The sequence below is a fragment of the Acomys minous genome (genome assembly GCF_964271855.1).
Source record: "Acomys minous genome assembly, chromosome: 3".
Classification (NCBI taxonomy): domain Eukaryota; kingdom Metazoa; phylum Chordata; class Mammalia; order Rodentia; family Muridae; genus Acomys; species Acomys minous.
The window spans coordinates 29514386-29537595 of record NC_140485.1 but is presented as its reverse complement, the minus strand read 5'-3'; the positions used below and the strand labels follow the sequence as shown (position 1 = coordinate 29537595).

At 54.3% G+C, this 23210-nt stretch overlaps 1 protein-coding gene across 1 annotated transcript; it reads left to right on the top strand.

Annotated features, from left to right (window-relative positions):
• Window positions 1-12874: 12874 nt before the first annotated feature.
• Window positions 12875-22195, top strand: DLL4 (delta like canonical Notch ligand 4). Its single transcript, XM_084777126.1, has 11 exons — window positions 12875-13264; window positions 13366-13638; window positions 14124-14181; window positions 14953-15216; window positions 15590-15650; window positions 15741-15871; window positions 17378-17547; window positions 17721-17940; window positions 19000-19702; window positions 20532-20640; window positions 21168-22195. Exons 1-11 carry the CDS (start codon window positions 13199-13201, stop codon window positions 21171-21173), a joined length of 2061 nt encoding a protein of 686 aa, XP_084633252.1. The 5' UTR covers window positions 12875-13198; the 3' UTR covers window positions 21174-22195.
• Window positions 22196-23210: the final 1015 nt, after the last annotated feature.

Genomic DNA, 23210 nt, shown 5'->3' with positions numbered 1-23210 from the left:
TGTCACTTTTGAAAAACACTATTTTATTTTTTGGGGAGGCTTAGTTTTGCCTGCATGTATGTATGTGTGCCACACGTATGCCCGGTGCTTGTGGAAGTCAAAAGAGGGCATCAGGTTCCCTGGAACTGAAATTAAGGATGGTAGTGAGCCTCTGTTATGGGTGCTGGGAACTGAACCCAGGTCCTCTACAAGAGCAACGAATGGTCCACTGAAGCCACATCCCCAGCTCCCAACTCACCTGCTAAAGTCTGTGGGGGATACATACTCAGAAAGTTAGTTACCCACCATACTCTCAAAGCCCTTGTCAGACAGAAGAAAGCACCACCACTGGCATTTATGAGGCCTATATCTTCCCAAGGGCGCCTACTAGCGTGCTAGATGGAAAACTGCAATTGCTCCGATCCTGTTTGTTCATTGAGTACTTGGTTGGTAGGTGACTTCACAGCTGAAAGTAGACATCTCAGGGAAAGGGCAGCACGGCTTCCACTTAGGGCAAATGCTGGAGGAGCAGGAATGCAGAAGGAGGTGTCACCTGAAGCCAGGCCAAACAGAAGCAAGCAACGAAGGTCCTCTCTCACTCTTACTCAGGCATTTGGCATCTAAGGGGTTTGCAAGTGAGAGCCCCCGTAGGTAGCCATACCCTCTGTTCAAGTGGTCTTCCTCACCTGGAGGGTAACCGGAAGGGCTGGACCTCAGAGTTTCTGTGTTCCTCCTGAGGGGACCATCTTGGGTCTCCTCTTTCCCTCTGGAGGAGGCAGACATAGTCTCCACGCCCTACATCGTATTTTCCAAACAGGTGAAAGATGCTGTGGACTAGTGGCCACCTGGTTGTGGTCAAGGGGGAACCCCGGTGCGTGGCCCCAGGGGGATACGTCATCACTGGCAAAGGCGCAGCATGCAGCCTGATTCTCCACAAGCTTCAGCCCTGACCCTTGGCCTGGGCAGTGGGGACCAGGCCTCAGAAGCTTGGAGTGAGGGGGCCTAGAAGGGAGGGGTCCAGCCCCAGCTGCCTAGCTATGGGTACTAACAGGCCACGCCAGGGGCAGCAGAGATGGGGGGGGGCACCACCACCTGCTTTTCCTTGTTTTGTTTTCAGGGCACTAATTACTGTGCTGAGCTTGGAGCTGCCTAATGAGGCCGTTTGGATTTCCTGTTGTTCTGGCTTCCCAAGACCCTTAAAGGGCCCGCATCACACTGGGAGTATGTTGTGGGAGGGACAGCCCTGTCTGGAAGGGGGCGAACACATGGAAGCTATCTCTGGGCTCATCCTGGGCAATGAGCTGAAGAGGAACCTGTTCGGGTCACTGCTCCCCTACCCCCACTTGGCGGGCCCACCCAGAAGTGCCCTCACCGGAAACAGGAGCCTAAGAACCTTGTTGGCTTGGCCCAGGGCTCAGGGTGGGGTGAGGGAGACCAGGAGGCCAGAGCCGAGGAGGAAAGGCTGGTGATGTCACCAGTGCCCAGACTGTGAGAACCACTGCAGCAGCAGGCAGGAGGGAAATGCTGTGACGTCCTGTCCGCCGTGTTCCCCGTCCTCCCACTGGAAAATAAACACTTGTTGTCTGAGAGACCTGAGCCGCTTCTGAGGGGCAGGCTGTGGGTCAGGCCACCCCTAATTCAACCCCTCTGTACCCCACTAGCAAGACCTGCAGAATACATGCAATCTTTTTGCACTTTGAGGTTCTCCTTAGCTAGCCCTAAGGGGCTGAGCACTGGGGAGCTCTTTCACATGCATACCTCGGGCAGCTGTGCTAGTGCGCAGGTGAGGGGACTCCATCTGTCTGCTTGAATCTCCCTCAAATCTGAGGCGCGGCCTTAGTCCCAGACCTATAGCCTAAGTGTCCCCAGGGATGTAAATGTCCAGGCTGCAGATTCCCCTGGGTCCCTAGGAGGCCTGGCCTCCCCTACAGACCGGGTGACGACATTGTTGTTCTTACACTAACAGGGCCTTCCGCCGGAAGTTCCGCCTCCTAAATGGTGGGAATGAGGGTCCCCGGGACAAAGCCCGGCCTGGTTCCCGCAGCCACCTCAGAATGGACGGAATCCCCATTGTGTGTACGGGCGCCCAATGCCCGCCCTCACTTACCCTCACCGGACATGCCAACAAACAGCTCACTGAGCCTGGGGAGGGGCCGGAGAGACAACAATGTCCCCCAGTAGGCCATGGTAGTGAGCTCAGCTGGGAGGGGGGCCCCCCCCCGGGCGGTGTGGAGGCTGCCATGGAGGCTGAGGGCTATGATCTCAGCCTTGGGTGGGTTGGCCAATGTGACAGGCTGACCTGAGCCTAGCCTTCCCCAGTGAGGTGGAGAAGGGCTGACCCTGCACCCACACTGGCTGCCCCACCCTCCTGCTGGGAACGGACCAGCACTTCCCATATACTGCTTGAACTGCTCCCGCCCTGAGCGCCAAGCAGGTGCACCAGGCAGGTCCTTGGAACCCAGGAGAGATACCCTGGGCTCAAGAGACTAGTGGACACTTCCTCTGGCTGTACCATTCCAGAAACTCTCATGGGGGCCTAGACCAAATAGCTCTCTCTCCCAAACCGCCCCCTCTCCCCCCCCCCCCCCCCCCACTGATCACAGCAGAACTCGCAGGTCAACAGCTGAATGTACGTTCTGTGACCAAAATCTTCTACGGAGACTAGAACAGTCTTGGACGGTGTTGAAACCTGTACCGGAGGTCTTCAAGGCCTTAAACAGCACAGAACTGGTCTAAGTGTCCTTGAGACCTCACCTTACCTGAAGCATATTTGTAGACACGACCAGGTATATGGCCTCAGGTCATTCTCCCAAGACACCTTTGTGGATTCCAGGCTTAAGTAAACTATTTCTCCTCTGTTGGCCAAGTTTCGGCTGTCCGACAAGCCGGACAGACAGCCTTTGAGAGAAATAGAAGGAAGTGGGGTACCAGCCACTCCAGTATGTGACCAAGCTGCCTCCGCTCTGCAGAAGCTGTGCAAGCCAGAGGCAGGTTTGCAGAAGTTACTCTGGAAAAGGCGGGGAGCTGTGTCTTTTAGGGGGTGAGAGGTTGGAACAGTGCCTGCATGGAAGGCATGGGGACCATCTGAACAGGTCACTAGGGCTCTGGCGTTTTAGGCCACCCAGCCAGCCACTCGGAGCAGACCTGGGCACTTTGGTACCTTTGTTCCCCAGCCCCACATGCAGGAAAGCTTTCTGCCTTTGGCCTCTCTGCACCCCCCAGCACCACCCTTCCCTGTACACTGTAGCCAGGCGGTGGCTATACAAACAGTCTCTCCTCAAGAGCCCACAGTTGAGGCTAGATTCATCTGCCTGGTGAGGTTCCCTACCCTGACCACTAAGCTCACATCCATCCTCCCAAGCCATGACTCCGTCCCCTGCCTGACTCTGCCAAGAATACCTACACATTTCCTCTCTCATCCTGGGCATCTCTGTGCCCTGTTAGAATGTTCTCCTTCCCTCTTTCCAAGTACGGCTCTTGCGCTGGAGAGATGGCTCTGTCCTTAAGAGTGCCTGTAGCCTTGGGTAGTGGTACACGCCTTTAATCCCAGCACTGGGGAGGCAGTGACAGGTGGATCTCTGTGAGTTCAAGCCCAGCCTAGTCTACAGAGCTAGTTCTAGGATAGCAAGGGCTATTAGCACAGAGAAACCCTGTCTTAAAAAGCCAAAAAACAAAAAAACAAAACAAAACAAAAACCAAAAAAACAAAAACAAAAACAAACAGCTGGGCCTGGTCTACAAAGTGAGTCTAAGATAGCCAAGGCTACACAGAGAAACCCTGTCTCAAAAAAACCAACCAAACAAACAAAATAACCAAAACAGTGCTTGCTGCTATTCCAGAGGACTGCAATTAGGTCCTTAGCATCCAGGTCAGGGGCTCACAACTACCTGTAAGTCCAGATTTAGGGGGATCTGGCACCCTTTTCTGGCCTCTACAGGCTCATGCACACGTATGGGATACACTCACACATATACACAAACATGTAAGTCAGATAAATACAACAAGGTTCTGGGGTTTTTGTTTGGTTTGGTTTTGGTTTTGGTTTTGGTTTTGGTTGTTTTGCAGGTCCAGTGTAATCCTGCCTCCCTCACAAATCTTTCTTGGTTCCACAAGCTAGCTACCATATTCTTTTCTGTCTTTCTTTTGTTCATTTGTTTCTTTTGTTTGTTTTTGCGACATAGTTTCTCTGTGTAGCCCTGGATGTCCTGGAACTCGTTCTGTAGACCAGCTTGGCCTCAAACTCAGAGATCTGCCTGCCTCTGCCTCCCCAAGTGCTGGGATTAAATGGATGCATCACCAGGCTGGGCTTCTTTTTCTGAGTGTGTGTGTGTGTGTGTGTGTGTGTGCCACAGTGTACATAGAGGACTCAGAGGAAAACCCCTTTCACTACCTTCTTCTTCTTGTTCTTCTTCTTCTTTGTTTTTTGCCTTTTCTTTTTGTTTTTGTTTTCTTTTTGTTTTTCCCAGACATGGTTTTCCAGTGAGGGGTAGCCTTGGCTGTCTTGGACTCACTTTGTAGACCAGGTTGGCCTCGAACCTATAGAGATCTGCCTGCCTCTGCCTTCTGAGTGCTGGGATCACAGACGCGCGCCACCACGCCAAGCTTCACCTTTTAAAAGACAGGTTCTCTCATTGTTGTGGACCCTTCTTTCTCTGTCCCCATTGAGTACACGTGTAGGATCACGGGGATTACAGACACATGCAATATCACACCTGGTTTATTTGTTTGTTTTTGGAGACAGAGTTTCTCTGTGTAGCCCTGGCTACCCTGGAACTCCCTCTGTAGAGCAGGCTGGCCTTGAACTCAGAGATCCACCTGCTTATGCCTCCCAAGTGCTGGGATTAAAGTTGTGTGTCATCACGCTGGTTGCCCCTGGCTTTTATTCTGGGGATTCAAAGGCGGGTCTCCCTGATTGTACAGTAAGTACTTTACCTGCTGCTCCATCTTTCCAACCCCCTCAACACACATTCCTTTTCTTGTGCCCCCATCTTGTCTCCCCTTCCCATGGGCAAAGAGTCAAATCCTGTATTCCCTTGTGGCCTTACAAGGTAGATTTCCACCACAACGAGGTGGCCCTTGTTCCCAATCTTTGAGCGTATATGTCTACAGATGCATGCATATGAACTCAGTGAGGCCTCAGGAAAATGAGCCACGAACCTGTAGTACAAGCTTTGTGTGTGTGTGTTTACTATGGATTGAACTCATGGCTTCATGCATGCTAAGAACATGCTTTGCCACTGAGCCCCACCCACAATCTTTGTTGCACTCTTTTTTTTTTTTTTAAAGATTTATTTATTTAAGTATACAGTGTTTCACCTTTATATATGCCTGCATACCAGAAGAGGGCACCAGATTTCACTATAGATGGTTGTGAGCCACCATGTGGTTACTGGGAATTGAACTCAGGACCTTTGGAAGAGCAGGCAGTGCTTAACCTCTGAGCCATCTCTCCAGCCCCCTTCGTTGCACTCTTGATGGACATCTCGGCTACCTACGAGCTGCTGTGATAAGTGGAGGGATCCAGGCTCTAAGAGAAGAGAGGAAGTTGGGCACAAGGCACATGGAGGTTCTCAGATGCCAAGAAAACCCCCAAAATGGGAATGCTCCTGTGATGGAAGCAGGATCCGGAAGAAGGGTGAGTGGGCACAGAAGCGCTGAGCCTTGCTCCTGTGGCGTACGCAGCTGTACATAACCCAGCTGCTGGTCATGCCAAGCCCCTGGTCATGGAGACCCTGACTTCTCACCGTAGCTCAAAAATCCCCTATGAGTACCCAAACCTTCATTAGATTTTTTTACAGTGGCACCCGCAGGGTTGCAGGAAGGCAAAGCGGCATTTTGGGCATTTTCCTAGATCCTAGGCTACAGGCTCTCTGTTAAGCCCAGTCAGGTCAAGTTATTCATTAGCAAACATCGGTATGCAATTCTCATTAACTCCAGGGGAGAGTTCAGCCTGGATTAGCAACTGGGATACACAGTGTAGACACTTTGCCACAGGAAGTTCTCCCTTGTGTCTAACCTAAATCCTTCCTGCCACCGCTGAAGCCCATTTCCTCTTATTCTGACTGTGCTCGGAGAAAGGGATAGCTGGCGACTGTCCTCTGCTTTAGACTCATCACCTACTTGACCATGGCAATCAGTTCTCTTCTTAGCTTTCTCCAGGGAACAGTGACCTCTTGGCTCAAGCAGCTGTTCAGAGTTGGCACCTGTCCCCAGTCTCTCTCTCTCTATGTGAGAAATATGCAACCGTACTTCCTGGTTCAGGCCTAACCCTTCCTTCCAGGAGACTGTGGGGCAGTAGGGCTGAGTAAGCCCCACTCCTAGGTTCCTGCTGGTAGACAAAGACAAGGGTGTGGCCCCAGTCCCCTTGCTTGTCCTGGGTGGCAGCTGGGACCAGAGATCAGAGATCATGTGGGGATCTGAGAGGGCAGCGGTGATTCTAACAGATATGCTGTGCATTTGTGGGAGAAGCTGTAGGGCACAAAGATACCCAGGGGCTCCCAGGGGCTGGGCAAGGATGGGCCTGCAGCTAAGGGAGGTTTGAAGCATGAAGGAAGGGTGTGAGGACAGAAGAGACCTGGATAGCTTTGTCCTCCGAAAGGCCACAGGAAAAGTAGGCCTGGACAGAGAACCATAGGGTTCAGCCTGGCAAGGGTAGAGGTCAGCCTGGCAAGGGTGGAGGTCAAGGGTAGAAGTCAGCCTGGCAAGGGTGGAGGTCAAGGTTATGGTCAACCTGGCAAGGGTGGAGGTCACCCTGGCAAGGGTGAAAGTCAAGGGTGGAGGTCATTTTGACAAGGGCGGAGGTCAAGGGTGGAGGTCAAGCTGGCAAGGGTGGAGGTCAAGGGTGGAGGTCAAGCTGGCAAGGGTGGAGGTCAGCCTGGCAAGGGTGAAGGATGAACAGATGAAGCAGCTTTTTTGGAAAAGAATGAGGATGAGGAAGCCAGGCCAAGAGGGTGAGCTCCCCTCAACCCCCTTGCCACACTCTTCAGTCCATTTTCTCTTATCTTTTGATGCAATGGCACCTTGGACACTGAAGAACACATATCAGGAGGCCTTCAGCCTCACCTGTGTTTTTGATTTGAGATTTTTCAGATTTTTGTTTTGTTCTTGTTTTTGAGATAAAATTTCTTTGATAAGGGCCCTGACTGTCCTGGAACTCCCTTTGTAGACCAGGCTGGCCTGGAACTCAGAGATCTGCCTGCCTCTACCTCCTGAGTGCTGGGATTAAAGGCATGTGCCACCATGCACAGCTAAAAATAAGATAAAATAAAAAACATTTAAGACAAGGTTTTTTATTATATAACCTTGGGTGGTCTGGAACTTGTGATGTACATAGAACAAGCTGGCCTCGAACTCACAGAGATCCACCTGCCTCTACCTCCTGATTTTATTTTTCAAGTGTATCTGTGTGTGTGTGTGTGTGTGTGTGTGTGTGTGTGCGCGCGCGCGCGCGCCATGTGCGTGTGCCCCAGGAAGTTAAAAAAGGGACTCAGGTATCCTGGATCTGGAGTTACAGATGACTGTGAGTTGCCTAAACGGGGGCTGGCAACAAAACCATGGTCCTCGACACCACTAAGGCGCTATGTAATCAAGGATGGACTTGAACTTCTGATGCTTTTGCTTCTACCTCCTTGTGCTGGAATAGTGCTACTTGCAGTTAAGCCCGGGGTCTCTGCAGGTGGTCCTGAGCCTTCCCTCCTGTCCCCATCCATGCCTGCCTGACCATTGGTAGAGCTCTAACAGGAAGGAACTGGGGAAGGGGAAACCAGGGCTGGGGCAAGTTGCCAGGGAGGCTGCCTTTAGCCCCAGCCTCTCCTCTGTGGTTGGAAATACCCGCTGTGCGGTTCCTAGCCCTGGCTTTCCAGGCATCTCCTGGCCTTGGCAGATGTAGCTGAGGCAGCTGCAGGGCCACCATCAAGTTGGCCCTCGCCACCAGGCTTATCTCAGGGCTGCAGCTGCCAAGTCTATGCCCTGCTCCACCCTCCTCCTCCTTCTTTCTTTTTTAACTAGCACCCAGCTGCCCCCCAGGCACCACATACAGTTAAAAAGAAGCTTCTGGAATCCTTAGCTGCTCCTCTCGGCTCTACTGTCCCTGCAGGCCTTATCAAGAAGAGTACTTACCTCGGTTCCAGGCCCCACGTGCTCTGGGAAACACTATGAGACTATTCTAGACCCTAGGTGCCTGGGACCCTGGAAGAGGAGGTGATAGGGCCTCCCCGGCTTTAGGAGAAACCCAAGAGGTACTCCACCATGCCCGGTGACCCTGCCCACTTGGGTATCCTTTTTATTTGGCATTCGTTGGGTCATCAGGCACGAGCCATCGGCCAGTGGACAGTGAACCCACAAGGCGTGCTGTCTCTCTCAGTGGCATGAGGAAAGCCGAGGCTCTCTGCGTGGCCGGAATGCTTCCGTGATCATGTCCGTTCAGGGACTCCTCTTCCGTTGAAAGACCAGTCTCAGCTGGAGAGTTGTCTGGGCCGGAAGGTTTTCCCTGGGAGGCCAAAGCGTAAGCAGCTATCCTCCAGGTCAAGAGCCTTACCACACACCTTCTACAAAAGGCTCTGAAACTCACTTCTCACAGTTTGCTCTTTCCCTCCCCCCCTTCGGCTCCTCATGCCTCTTCCCTTAGGACTGTGTCTTTGTGTCTTTTCCTTTACCTCTGAAACTCACTTGTGCCCTGCCCCCCCCCCCCCAAGGTAGCCTCTGGTTATCTTCGTGTTGCCTTAGAGGGAAAGAAAGGAACTAAATTACTGCTTGAGTCTTGCAAATGCAGTCGAATACAGCCCTCGTCTCTCCCAGGTCGCTATTATTATCACACTGCAGAGAAAAAAGAGAACAGGTGTTGGTTGAGTTGTGGTTAAGTTTCAAGCCCAGAACCACATGGTCAAGTCCCAGTCAATACTCATTGGCCAGACTAAGAGGAGAATGGGCTGAGTCCGCAGGCCACTTCAGTCCTCCTCGTCAAAGTTGAGAACGCATTGTGACTTGGAATACCGTGCCCCTTTTCTTCTCTCCCTAGCCCTCGGATTTTATCATCTGTTCCTGCATCCTGTTCTTTCCTTGAAACCCCTCAGCCAGTCCTCGAGGCCAATGCTAAGTCATCATCTTCCTCTCTCCTCCCTCAGCCTCAGGGCCTATTCTCTGGGGAATCCACTGTGACCCTGGGCAAAACCACGAAGTACGCAGTTTCTCGCAGGGGCAGTAGGGGAAAGTGCGCCGCGCCGCGGGGCACGGCTTGCTGAGCAGGAATCCAGTTTCTAACCGCTGGCGCCCCTCGAAGGGAGGGGGAGAGGGCGGAGGTGCTTCTGCGGCGGCATCTGTCCGAGGCGGGCGGGAAGCTGCTGCATTAAATTGTAAAATCGATTTATTGACCGGCAGGTGCGAGCAGCGGCAGATGGAGAGCAGCGCTGCCGGGGCGCATCTGCGGGGAGCGGCGGCATCGATCCTGGCCCCCCTCTGAAACCGTTCGTCCTGGGCCTTTCTGTCGGTTCACTCCTAAATGCAGGGCCAAGGTCCGAGAATCTGCGGCGCCTGAGTGGCTAGAGTAGTTCAATGCCCTTCCCCTACCCCCTCCTGGCCTCGGGGCCCGAGCTGCGCCCCCACGACTGGCAGGCTCTGCCAGCCCCACTGCCCCAGTTGGCACGCGGCGGGCTAGCCTGACGCGTGGCAGCGCCCTGCGGCAGATGAGGCACGCGCCGGCCTCATTTCAATGTGAATGGATCGAATGAAGCAGCCATGTGGCAGCAACAGTTTGCAAATCTCCCCGCCTTCTGTGCAGCTCCCCTGCCACAGCTCCCAGCACGTGGCCCTTTCTCCGCAGCGACCGCAGCAGTGTCTCTCAAGGCTTAAGAGCCCCGCCCCAGACAGGCCTGCTACCCCGCCCCCAGCCTGTCCTACGGCCTCAGTAGCCCAGACCCCACCTCGCCTCTACTCGGGTGCAGGGTGCCGGGCCCAGACCGCTGTCCCCTGGGAACGGTAGCGGGCGAGAGGAGGGACAACACCGCTCTGGAGGTCTCCGAGCTCCGCTGGTGGCCCTGGGGACCGCTTGTAGGCTTCTAGCTGAGGAGGCCCGAAGCAGCACCTCAATAATCTGCGGCCAGTTTGGGGATACGACTGAAAGATAACTTTGGCGTTTTTGAGTTCCGGGGGCTGGTTCTGCATAAAGGGAGAAACTGAGAAGTGGCACGCACAGTGGCCATGAGGAGGTCCCAGTAGAAGCAGCAGACTTCTAGGGAGAAAGGCTTTGCCTGGCCTCTGGCGACCGGGCTTCAGAGTCGGGAACTGATGAGGGTGCCTTGGGGTTGAGGAGCTGTGTGTGGGCCCAAGAAAGGGCTGCAGTTTATGGGAACCCAGAACAGTCTAGCTTAGGGTCTACATCAGGGTCAGAATCAGCTGGCCCTGACTAGAAACTGGCTATAGTGACCTGCCATCGTCCTAGCCTTCTATGGATAGCCTCACAGCCTTCCTTCGAGTAACCAGAGTCGCTTTCTTTGCTCCAAATTACCAAGTGCAAGAGAAGGGCTCCAGCTATGTGATCCCAAGGAATGTTCATGCACCAGTGCGTGAACCCTTCGTGCCTAGCAATGTGGGTAAAGACTGATCCCAGCAGACGGGAACTCTAGTAGGGGCCCAAGGCTAAGAAGGGCAGTGTCCTGGCCAGGGATATTATAAATAGGCGCTTCTGGTGAGGAGAAAACAAAACAAAACAAAAACGAAAAAAAAAAAAACCTTTCCTTCCTAGGTCAGAAATTTTCTAGGTAGATGGCTTACATTGTCCATTTCTGAGGAAAATGATGCTCCCAACTTTTGCTTGGTCCTAGACTATTTACCAAATATTTTGGCACATTAATGTGTATGAGGATAGAACGCTTCCAAGAGTAATAGATACCTCGTGTGAAAGCAGCTGTCTCCCTTGAGAGGCAGGCAAGTGCCAGCGTCAGAAAGTGTTTCTATGAACTCCCAGGCTAGGATTTTGGGATGGAAACTAATAGAGCCATGCGGGGTTGCATGCCAGCACCAAGATGCATAGAGGGTGCAGAGAGAGAGAGAGAGATTTGGAAGTCTACTTGCCAGGACCGCCAGGAGGTACGCCCCGAGCGCCCCCTCCCTCGGGCCTGGGACTCTGGCTTGCCCATAACCTACATTAACTGGGTAGTGCAGCCTGGGCCCATCTGCCGGCCCCCGCCCCACCTCGGTTCCCCACGCCAACCCGCTCTCGCCAGATGGTGGCTGGGAGGGGTGGACATGCGTGGGGGACCCCGGAGCCTATCTCCTCACCTCACCCCACCCCCACCCCACGCTCACAACCTCATGTTTTTCACCGCCCCCCCCCCCATTCTCCATCAACACCACCCAAGTCAAAAAATCAGACCATGTTCGTCATTGGCAGCTGTTGGCTCTTCTTCCCCTACCTCGGCCTCCCTGGGGCTGGAGCCGCGTCCCCGCCCCCCCCCCCCGCAGCCCCCGCCAGCACTGATCTTATCATCCGACGACAGCCAGCTATCACCACGCGGGCGGGCTGACAGCTGAAGCCACAGGGCCCTCACCGTCCTCTGTGTATCAGAGAGAGAGAGAGAGAGAGAGAGAGAGAGAGAGAGAGAGAGAGAGAGAGAGAGAGAGAGAGAGAGAGAGACACAGACAGACAGACAGACAGACAGACAGAGACAGCGACAGAGAAATGGAGAGACAGAGAGAGCGTGTGTTCTCTGGCAGCACTCCCGGGGTTGCGTCCTCTGGGGAGCACGATGGGTTCTGGGAAAGCAGCTGCAGGGTTTGCGCTATGAGGCCACCCGGGAGAGGCGCGCGTGCGACTTGGGTGAAGCCGCCCGAAACTCAAACAACTCTGTACGCCTCCAGTTCCACCCTACATCCTGCCCTATGCAGAGAGAACTGGGCCTACTCAGCCTCAGGCTTTCTCATCTTGCCTCTCTAGTGGCCCTCGGAAACTCCGGAGTTAGCGAGTTTCCTCCTTACTCCAGCGGAGCTTAGGGCACGCGAATCGGGGTCAGGATGGGCTATAGAGCCCAAGCGCGACCCAGGTGAGAAAGGCACTGAGGGAAAAGGCCAGAACTTCATTACCATACAGCTGAGGACGCGCCCCCCCTCCCCTTGGAGAACCACGCCCCCCACCGCCCCTTCGGACTACTAGTTCTGGCTCTAGCACGAGCCAGGAGGTAGTGGGGGTGGGAGACGGAGAGAGAAGGCACGCGCTGGGCACGCCCCGCTGCTGGGGAGTGACACGCCTACCAGGTGCAGAGAAGACTAGAGTCTTAGACGCTTGGCTCTTTGCCTTGCTTGGGATGGCCACGGAAAGGTTAACGCGTCCGCTCGCTTCCCAGCGGTGCTGGGGACGCGTGATGAGGGGGCGCTCATAGGCTGGAGGCCAGCGAGGCACAAGCTACCCAAAATCTGGGAAGGAAAAGAAGATCCAAATCCCCTGGCGCTGGTTTCCACTTTCCTAGCTTAAGTTTTTCCCACCTGCTAGAGGGCTGTAGGTAGCTAATGCCTGGAGCTGATGCACCTAGCATACGCGGACCCCTTAGAGTTTCCACCCCCCATGACCATCCGGGAACCACCTCACCTCCCGCCGCATCACTGGGCTACCCTCCTATCCTCTGGTGACGAGGGTCTCAGCCTTTAAGCAGACGATCTCTGAGGACTGCTTGCCGGGCACGCGCAGAGCTAGGAGCCCAGAGGTTGGAAGAGGGGCGGGGACCTGCGCCCTACTGGCTGGCTGACAGGGGGAGCGGCGGGGGCGGAGGCCCCCTCCGGTGGGTGCTGGGACTGTAGCCGCTAGAGGCCTGGAGGGGAGGGGAGAGTGACCATGAGTCTGTCTGACTGACAGGCTGCGAAGGGGAGCCAATATATATAAGAAAGGCTCCCGGGCGAGCAGGTTTCAGTAGCGGCGCTGCTCGCCGGCCAGGAACCTGAGGCCAAGAGCCGCAGCCAAAGCCTCTTGGGTGCTGTGTACCCCAACACTAGTCAGCTTGAGGCCCTAGGATTTGCTCGAGGACACGTACTTAGAGCAGCCACCGCCCAGTTGCCCTCACCTGGATTACCTACCGAGGCAGCGAGCAGCGGAGTTTTCGAGAAGGCGGCAAGGGAGCAGCTTCCCGAGAGGAATCAGCTTTTCAAGAACTCCGGCTAGCAGAGGGACGTGCGGGAGAGCAATATCCCGAACAAGCAGATTCAGAGCCCTCGAGTGGAGAGGACACCCCAAGGGATGACGCCTGCGCCCCGGAGCGCCTTTCGCTGGGCGTTACTGCTGCTGGCAGTACTGTGGTCGCAGGTAAAGTCCCGCGCCCTCTCCGCCCCCTCCCGCGGCGCTCGGAGCTTGTGCCCGGCGCCAGCGGAGCCTGACCGCTCTCCTCCCTTCTTCTCTCGGTGCAGCAGCCCGCTGCGGGCTCCGGCATCTTCCAGCTGCGGCTGCAGGAGTTCGCCAACGAGCGCGGTGTGCTGGCCAGTGGGCGACCCTGCGAACCCGGCTGCCGGACTTTCTTCCTCATCTGCCTTAAGCACTTCCAGGCAACCTTCTCCGAAGGACCCTGCACCTTCGGCAACATCTCCACACCAGTGTTGGGCACCAACTCCTTCGTCGTCAGGGACGAGAACAGCGGCGGTGGTCGCAACCCTCTTCAACTGCCCTTCAATTTTACCTGGCCGGTAAGCCCAACCTGAACGCACTGGGAGATCACCCAAGGCAAAAGAAGGGAACGCCTCGACATTAGAGCCCCTTTCCTAAGCGCCCCCAGGAGAGCCCCAAGGGCTCTTTTCTCCTGGCGCCCTCACCTCCACCCCGTTCTCTCATGGGACCATCTCAGAGAGGGTTTTCACTAGTCTTTCTTCCCAGTTTCTTGCCCTTCCCTCTTCCCAGTTCTTGGGATACGAGTTTCATTACCAATATCCCAATGCTGCACCGCCCTCCCATCCTGGGCTCTCACTTACACTCTCGCGTCCCTCATCCCTCCCCTGCCTTCTCAGCTCGCGCGCTGCACTGCGCGAACACCAGTTATGTTGACCCGAGCTCGGTAACTGTATCCTGCAATTAGATTAATTAAACAGGCTGCTGCGAGGCACTCCCCCCTCCTTTCTCGCCCTGCTCATATCGCTATCTCTCTGTCCCCCCCCCCCCCCCTTTTGCTTCCCAGGGTACCTTCTCACTCAACATCCAAGCTTGGCACACACCGGGAAACAACCTGCGGCCAGGTGAGTATCTCACTCCTCAGCCACAGGGGGGCGACATCATACAGCGCTGAAAGAGTTAAGCTGTTTATAGGCGGGGGAAACGCAGGCTTGGGGGTGGGGGCCAGGACGCTTAGCTTGGCCAGAGCTGCGCCCCGCGCTGGACGTTCGGATTCCGCTCGCTGCCTGGACTCCGAGCACAATTGCGTTTCCTGCGGGTTATTTTTGGCGTGGGAACGCGGGGAGCACGGCGGTGAGAAAGGCCGAGGCTGCCAGCGCCACTGACGGGCCCCTTCCTGTATTTTACACCTTTTGCGAATTCCGCTCCTTTGGAAAGGGAATAATGGCTTTGGGATGTTGTTCTGACACAGAGGAAAAGGATATTTCACCAGCACAACAATTCTCACTTTGAAAAGGAAAAAGAAAAACCATTACCTACCTCTAGAGCAGAACCCCTGAAAAGGCACCCAAGAACCTCTTGCTCCCAAATCGCAAACCAGAAAACTTCCCCCTTTAAACCCCCCCCCCCCCATTTTGACCTCTTTTCCTCTTTCCCCTCCGTATCTGCCTCCACAACCCTGGGATATCTTAACATCCGTCTATTGTACCTTGTTTGAATGCTATCAAGCCCCCTGCACATGCACACACCCAGGGAAGCCAAGCAGCAAGACTCTGGGACCCTCTTGGCCTGTGCTTGCTGGCGGGGAGTGTTAACTGACCACCATAGTCAAGGCTAAGGAGGCAGTGGGCAGCAGGTTGCCTGTCTTTCTCTGACCCGACCCTCTCTCTCCGCAGAGACCTCATCAGGAAATTCACTTATCAGCCAGATCACCATCCAAGGCTCCCTTGCTGTGGGTCAGAACTGGAAAACAGACGAACAAAACAGCACCCTCACAAGACTGCGCTACGCCTACCGGGTCATCTGCAGTGACCACTACTATGGAGAGAGCTGCTCTCGCCTGTGCAAGAAGCGCAATGACCACTTTGGACACTACGTGTGCCAGCCAGATGGCAGCCTGTCCTGCCTGCCAGGCTGGACTGGGGAATACTGTGATCAACGTAAGCAGCCATCACCGCCCCCCCCATCGCCCCACCCCCCCGCCACCCGGAATAGAAGGCAGGGAATTTCCTCCAAGAAAGCACTATAGCCTTGTCTCAGCTTTCCCCAGAATGGGTCTGTGCTGCCAGGACCACCTGAGGACGGTGTAGCAGCGGTGAACTCAGTCTCCTAAGCCCACAGTGTTCCCCCCCCAGTCTTCAGCCCATCCAGCATGACTCTCTTCCACCCACTTGTCCTTGGTCCCCTTTAAGATAACCAACCATGGCTCCTCTCAGAGGCTTAAAGTAGGAAGTGAGCCCAGGAGAGGAGGGTGGAGCCCAGGATGGAGGCCATGGTACCCCAACCTCATCCAGCCCTGTTTTCTTTCCTTAGCTATATGTCTTTCTGGCTGTCATGAGCAGAATGGCTACTGCAGCAAGCCAGCAGAGTGCCTGTAAGTGGGGACAGGAAGCGGGGGGGGGGTAAGGGGGGGCTCTCCCTTGTAAGCCAGCCTCCCACCTTACACTCCCCCTTTGTCTTCCAGCTGCCGTCCAGGTTGGCAGGGCCGCCTGTGCAACGAATGTATCCCCCACAACGGCTGTGGTCACGGCACCTGCAGCATCCCCTGGCAGTGTACCTGTGACGAGGGCTGGGGAGGCCTGTTTTGTGACCAAGGTGAGCAAGGGTAGGAGAGGTGGAGACAGACAGAACTGGCTTTCCTATCATTGTTCAAGGGCAAGCCTTAGGGCTTGTGTCTGTGCACATGTGTGGTGCTGGGGGTGGAACTCAGTTGTGCCACACACACAAGGCGGGCACTCCACCTGTGAGCTATACCTCAGCTCAGGCTTGGTACTTTCAAAGGCTCCTACAGTGGGATGGTGGGGCCGTTCTTCTCCAGGTACTGAAAGGCCAGGATGAGTAAAGAGACCAAGGGGCAACAGCTTGACAGCCTGGAGCTCATGCTCATAAATTCTAGCAAGACCAAAGAGAAGGGGAAGCCAGCCGAACTCTGTTCTGCCTTCTGCCTCTAGTTACCTATTAACCCCCTAGTGTTTGCTCACCTTCCAAGGCTGTTTGAGCAGCTCTCCCCTAAACAGCTGTCTGCTGGGGTGTGCCCACTGGCTGCCCTGGGCCATGGCCAACGTGGGCCTCCTGGGTAGTGAGAATATCCAACTGCCTTTTTAGTGTGGGTACAGCCACCTGCCTTTCCCCAGTGACACTTGCCAGGCAGCTGCCTGAACTCACTCAGTCTCTACCTGCTATTTGAGAGTTGCCACTCTTTTGCTCACAAGGAGTCTTTGAGCCCCAGCCTTGAGAGAGGGAACCTTTTCTTCCACACCCCTGTAGCCAGCTGCATCCTCCCATTTTCAGGGTCAAGCACTGTGCCTGCTGCCATGGAGACACCACACAGGCCTGAAGGGGATGGGGATGGGGGTTGCCAAGCTGGAAAAAGCTTGTCTAGCCCCTGACTTGTTGCCAGCATGGAAATTAGTCCTTGTATGCATCCTCCCATCCCCCACCTCTCTCTCTCTCTCTCTCACACACACACACACATACATACACACACACCTGGTTCCTTGCTCTTTCCCTCTCTGCCATCCACATTTGCTCCCAGGTGACGCAGTGCCATACTTGTTGTATGCAAACACAACCCTTCCAGTCTCTCTGTTTGCTTTGTCTGGCTCTCCCTCCTTCTTCTCCTCCAATAAGAAAACAAATAGCTATCATTCACAATACACTTTTAAGGCCTCCTTTAGGAAACGCCTGGTCCTGCCTATGGAAGCATCTCACCTTCCAGCTACTCTTTCCACCTGTTGAAATTTCACTCCACCTTTTGGTCCTTCCAGGCTTGCACCTCCTGGTGAAGCCTTTCTTGGCTTCCTCATTGGCTAGGGACCTTGACTTCGCTTCCTTCTCCTCTTCATCCTGCTCTGGCTGGAAGTGTTGACCAGCAGGACACTGACCAATTGTGCTTTGTTTTCAACTTTCATTATATTTGTTATATATATTTTTTTTCACATGATTTAACAGACATGATTTCACTAGCAGAGAAAGAGGGATGGGGTACCCGGACCCAGAAAACTTCGAGTAGACGCTTCTTGGGGCCAAATACAGGGTGACCTGGCATGGATGTAGGAGAGTTCCTGGCCCCACTCAGCTGGTCACTTCCTGTCTTCACAGACCTCAACTACTGCACTCACCACTCCCCATGCAAGAACGGAGCAACATGTTCCAATAGTGGGCAGCGGAGCTATACCTGCACCTGTCGCCCAGGCTACACTGGTGTGGACTGTGAGCTGGAACTCAGCAAGTGTGACAGCAACCCCTGTCGAAATGGTGGCAGCTGTAAGGTGAGTGCCGGGCCGGCTCAGAAAGGCAGAGGTCTATCCAGGTAGCATCCGGCAATCTTTGCTTATGTATCCATGGATAGACCTTCTGGACAAGCAGAGGCTAGCCGCCGGCCTCACGTACCCTTGTCACATCCCCAGGGTCTAACTTTAGCCTGTTTCTGCTCTCTCCCCAGGACCAGAAGGATGGCTACCACTGCCTGTGTCCCCCAGGCTACTATGGCCAGCACTGTGAGCATAGTACCTTGACCTGTGCAGACTCACCCTGTTTCAATGGGGGCTCCTGTCGAGAGCGCAACCAGGGCGCCACTTACGCCTGCGAATGCCCCCCCAGTTTCACTGGCTCCAACTGTGAGAAGAAAGTAGACAGGTGTACCAGCAACCCATGTGCCAATGGTAAGTCCTTTCTGTCACCTTACTAACCTGCTGAACTGGCCCTAGGGCCAGAAGAGCCTGAGAGTCAAGAGAGGAGAGAGACCTGGCCAGCCTGACTGAAACGGCCTTTCCTTTGCATGTGGGTGCTTGCATTGTGGGGGTGGGGCTTTGCAGGAGAAGCAGGTCTGCAGGGGGCCTTAGGTGAGGGTGAGTGCCCATCCTGCAGGACTTCCACTCTCGTTCTCACGGATGAGGCCTGGCCTGGTGAGGATACCCTGGGACCCTCCTCAGAAAGCCTTGAATTAGAAAGAAGATGTTGGGAGACATCACATCCCTTCGCAAGGGAGGCCAGAGATGGTTAGAGCTTTGCACCTTGAGACTTCACCTCTCCCCACACTCAGCTAGAATTAGCATGGCACGAGAAATCTGGAGTGCCCGGCTCTTTTTGAGACATCAAACAATATTGGGAATCTTCAAGCACTGCGTCAGATGACTGTCTATGAGGCAGGCAGACAGGTGCTGCCAAGGGCACGGCAGTGGCAGTGTAATCTGTTCTCCTCCAGCTCCCTTGAGCCACAGTTTTATTATTTCTGAATGGGAAGATGAAACTGTCTTTGGTGTGGGTGCAAAGATTGAGTTAAATGCTACCTGCACCCACACGAGCGCTTCCTGTGTGTAGTCGGTACTGACGCTGTGTCTTCCCAACTTGATCCTCAGAGCTACTGAAAGGATCAAATTCTCCTGTTTAACAGGTGAGGAAACCAAGGCTAAAGGACCAGGTAAAGCCACAAGTGTCAGATCCCCTGCTAGACAGAGCAAGCCAAGTATTTCTGTCTTACCCTAAAAATTCTGTAAGATGCCAATAACTATTAGACAATAACCCACCCAGGCAAGGAGAACCAGGATCACCCCCCCCCCCAAACCCCAAGACTTTGGGTCTTGGTACAATTCTCTTTGTAGAGGGCTCTGTCCATGCAGGCTGAACACATGGAGGTGGAAAGGCCACAGATAAGGCCCCATACCCTTCACCTGGGAATTCACAGGCTGTTGCTGACTTGGGTCCTGTGTCCTTCCTTACAGGTGGCCAGTGCCTGAACAGAGGTCCAAGCCGAACCTGCCGCTGCCGACCTGGATTCACAGGCGCCCACTGTGAACTCCACATCAGCGACTGTGCCCGAAGCCCCTGTGCCCATGGTGGCACTTGCCACGATCTGGAGAGTGGGCCTGTGTGCACCTGCCCTGCCGGCTTTTCTGGCAGGCGCTGTGAGGTTCGGATAACCAACGACGCCTGTGCCTCGGGACCCTGCTTCAACGGGGCCACCTGTTATACTAGCCTCTCCCCCAGCAACTTTGTCTGCAACTGTCCTTACGGCTTTGTGGGCAGCCGCTGCGAGTTTCCGGTGGGCTTGCCACCCAGCTTCCCCTGGGTCGCTGTCTCCCTGGGTGTGGGGCTGGTGGTGCTGCTGGTGTTGCTGGGCATGGTGGCAGTGGCCGTGAGGCAGCTGCGGCTTCGGCGGCCGGACGAAGGCAGCAGGGAGGCTATGAACAACCTGTCAGATTTCCAGAAGGACAATCTAATCCCTGCTGCCCAGCTCAAGAACACAAACCGGAAGAAGGAGCTGGAAGTTGACTGTGGCCTGGATAAGTCCAACTGTGGCAAACTGCAGAACCACACATTGGACTATAATCTGGCCCCAGGACTCCTGGGCCGGGGGACCATGCCTGGAAAGTACCCTCACAGTGACAAGAGTTTAGGGGAGAAAGTGCCACTTCGGTTACACAGGTAAGCCACACCTGGAGGCCCACGGCGTGGCCATGGACCCTTTGGTAGTTTGACTTGGTTCCTGGGCTGAGTGGGGAGGCTGGCATCAGGCCCTGGCTGCTTTTAAACAAGTAAGGTTGTGGTACTGGCAGCAATACACTCCAGTGTCGTTTTCATAAGGAGTGGGGCACAGTGGCACACACTTGTATCCCTAACTACCTGGATTGAGATGGGAGGATGGCAAGTTTGATGATGCCCACCTGGGCAACATAGCAGCCGATCGTGCCCTGAAAACAAATGTGGGCTCTTGAGGGTAAAGGCACCTGCTGCCGAGACTGATGTCCTGAATTTGATCTCAGGGACCCACCTATTAGAAGCTGTCCTCTGACTTCCACAGTGGTGCAGTGGCATGCACATGTGTGTGCATGCATGTACACACACATACACACACTCATACATTCACACAGATATAATAATTTTTAAGAATTCTTCTGAGGGAAGTCCTCTCACTCACTCACTTCATTCTTCACTCCCAAATACCAAGCGTCCACAGTGCATTTCTTGTGACTTCCTTTTTTTCCACAGGACAACTTGTCTCTAGTGGCAATGCTGGCTTTTTCTAGGCCCGTGACCTTTCTGGTTTGCTAGGGTCCTGAGCTCTCCTAGGGGCCTAGTCTAACTGCCTGCCCCTGGAGGCCAGCACTGGGCACCCCCAGCCTGCATCTTTCCCCTGTGTAGCTGTGGTACATGCCCTTTGGCTTTCTCAGATCTATATTAGCATCTTGTTGCACCTTCAGGCTCTCCCTCCCCTGCTCCCTCCGTCTGACCTGCCTGTCTTGTGTTCCTTCAGTGAAAAGCCAGGGTGTCGAATATCAGCGATATGCTCCCCCAGGGAGTCCATGTACCAGTCAGTGTGTTTGATATCAGAAGAGAGGAATGAATGTGTCATTGCCACAGAGGTGAGTTCTGGGAGGGCTGGCCTTCCCTGCCACCATGTCCCCTCCTGCATTGTGTACATGGAAACACTGTCCTCCTGGCCACTAGCAACCTCTTTCCTGAAGGGGGTGTTTTCAGAGATCTCTTGCTTGGCGGTTAGTGTCTCTTGGATCTCCTGCTGGCCTCGTTGCCACAGAGGGTGTGACACAGGAGTCAGGTGGCCCGTCTGGCACAGCAGCTGCACCAATGAAAGGGACATAGTCTAAGAGTCAGGGGACGCTCAGGTAGAGCTAGAAGGACAGCCATAGAACTTAGCGACCCTTTAGGAACTATTTCCCAGTTGCCTTTGGGTGACAGTTGCCTGTGCCTGCCTGTTCCTTCCCACTGGCGTCCTCCATTGTAACCCCCCACATTAGTGCAAGCTCCCAGACACTTACTTGTATGTCTTAGGGCAGAAGACTGAGGGGACTGCCTCTCCCTCAGTGGCTTCTCTCAGATAGGCCTATAGCATCCCTGGAGACAGTGTTGCCATTTTGTATGTGTTTCCCAGGTATAAGGCACCCAGCTTCCGCCCAGCAGGTGGGCTTCCTTCTGCATTGTTTACATTGCATCCTGGATGGGACATCTTTAGTATGCACAGTGCTGCTCTGAGGAGGAAGAGGAAGAGGAGGAGGAGGAGGGAACGGCATGAACTGGACAGACTGTGAACCTGCCAAGAGTTGTACCGCCTCTGCACGCCTTCAGGAGTCTGCCTGGCCTTGGATGGGCAGCCCCACCAAGGAAAGAGTTGAGGAGCCAGAGGAACATTGTCTGAGCTGATGTCTAAGGTGCCGCTTGGATTTGCTCTGCCAACAGTGTCCTTCGTGGGGCTCTTGACTCTTCTCCAGAAAGTGACAGTGGTCCTGACGGGTCTTGGAGCTGCTGTGACTCCCATGGGCATCTGTATTTCCAAAGTGCCTTTGCTCAGACTCCGTCCTGACAACTGGGCCCAACTGAGAGGAAACAAGAGGAGGCTTGCCAGGGACAGGGATCCTGTAGGCAGGAAAGCCTTGGAGTTTGGCTTTTAACAGGAGCTATCCTGCAGGTGAGATGAACACCAAGGGGAGAGGTGTGAATCCTGCCTCCGACCACAGCATGAGAGGTGCCACCAAGCCTACACCCTCTGGGGACGAGTTGATCCTCTCCTTGGTTCTGGTGCCTCTGGCTTAGGGCCTGTCCCTTTTGCCAGCCAGGGGTACAGACCTAACTGGGGAGCTCAGGGCCCTCATACTAAAATTCCAATGAGGGAGATAGGGGGTGCTGCTGTGGCTTAGACCCTTCCTTTCCTCCTGCCCTTGAGCCTGGGGTCTACCAGTGCCCACTGTTGCCCCCAGACCACCTTTGAAGCCGATCTTCAGAAATCAATAATATGAGGTGTTTTTTTGTTTTGTTTTGTTTCGTTTTGTTTTTTGTAGTTTATTTTGGAGTCTAGTATTTTGATAATTTAAGAATCAGAAGCACTGGCCTTTCTACATTTTATAACATTATTTTGTATATAATGTGTATTTATAATATGGAACAGATGTGTACAGGAATTTATTCTTTCTTGGGTCCTGTTTTTGTAATAGCAGAGGGGAAACCTTCTGCCTGCCTTCCTACCCCAAATTCGAGGCCCCTCATTTCCTTGCCATTGAATGTCCTGCTGGAACCCCTAGGGTCTGCGCATGCCTGGGTTTGGCATGTTGTGTGAAAGGTTGGTGTCTTGGTCTGTTCTCTGGGGAGCCCTGCCTGGCTGACTCATCCTCAGCCTAGGCCAGTCTTCCATGCCTGGTGACTTTTGAGGCTGGATGTCACTACCCAACTCTATGCTCCCACCGTTCCATAAGGACATATTTCTTCTGACTAGAATCTCTCTCCCTCTTCCCCAAGCCCGAGAAGAAGCTGTGAGGGTCTTGGCTTTCATCCATTGAGGAGGATGCTCTCCTTCCTTATCAGATAATGAGTTAAGTCCCCTCTGGGCACTTCCTCCTGCCACTAGGACACTTTGTTTGTGCTGGCGCCTGCTGTTTTCTCAGTCCTGGTGAGGAAGTGATGTGGGATGAGTAGGTTTGCTCTAGGTTTGCCTTTCTCAAAGCTGAACAGAGCTGAAGGGATGGCCGTGACTACAAGAAGTAAAGGATTCAGCCTTCTCTGGGTCTGTTGCTCTAGCTGACACGCTAACGAGGGGGTTTCCAATCTACTCCATGCCCAGCTTCCTCTAAGACACAGGATAGTCCCTAGGGTGCCTGTCCTCTCTCTGCAGCCACAAACATACCCCATGGTGAGTAAATGGTGGGGGGGGGGGGTTGGGGAAGCCAACCCAAAGTGAGTGAAACGCTGTGTAGATGCCCCCAGCCTGTTCACAGTAAAGCAAAAACAGACCCAGCAGATGCCTTTCCCCTAGCGGAACCCAACTGTAGGAGGCAAACTTGCCCCCACCCCCAACTTCAGCATGGCGGCAAATAGGATCTGGGAGCTTACTCAAGTCCCAGGGGTTGCACATGTTCCACGGCTTGGTCATCACTCTGTTACTCTCCTGCACACACAGGGTATCAAACAGGAAAACAGTCAGGGA

Coding starts and splice junctions, on each gene's coding strand:
- DLL4 (XM_084777126.1), top strand. CDS start 13,199: ATGACGCCTGCGCCCCGGAGCGCCTTTCGCTGGGCGTTACTGCTGCTG. Junction 13,265..13,365: donor TGGCAGTACTGTGGTCGCAG/GTAAAGTCCCGC, acceptor CTCTCGGTGCAG/CAGCCCGCTGCGGGCTCCGG. Junction 13,639..14,123: donor CCTTCAATTTTACCTGGCCG/GTAAGCCCAACC, acceptor TTTGCTTCCCAG/GGTACCTTCTCACTCAACAT.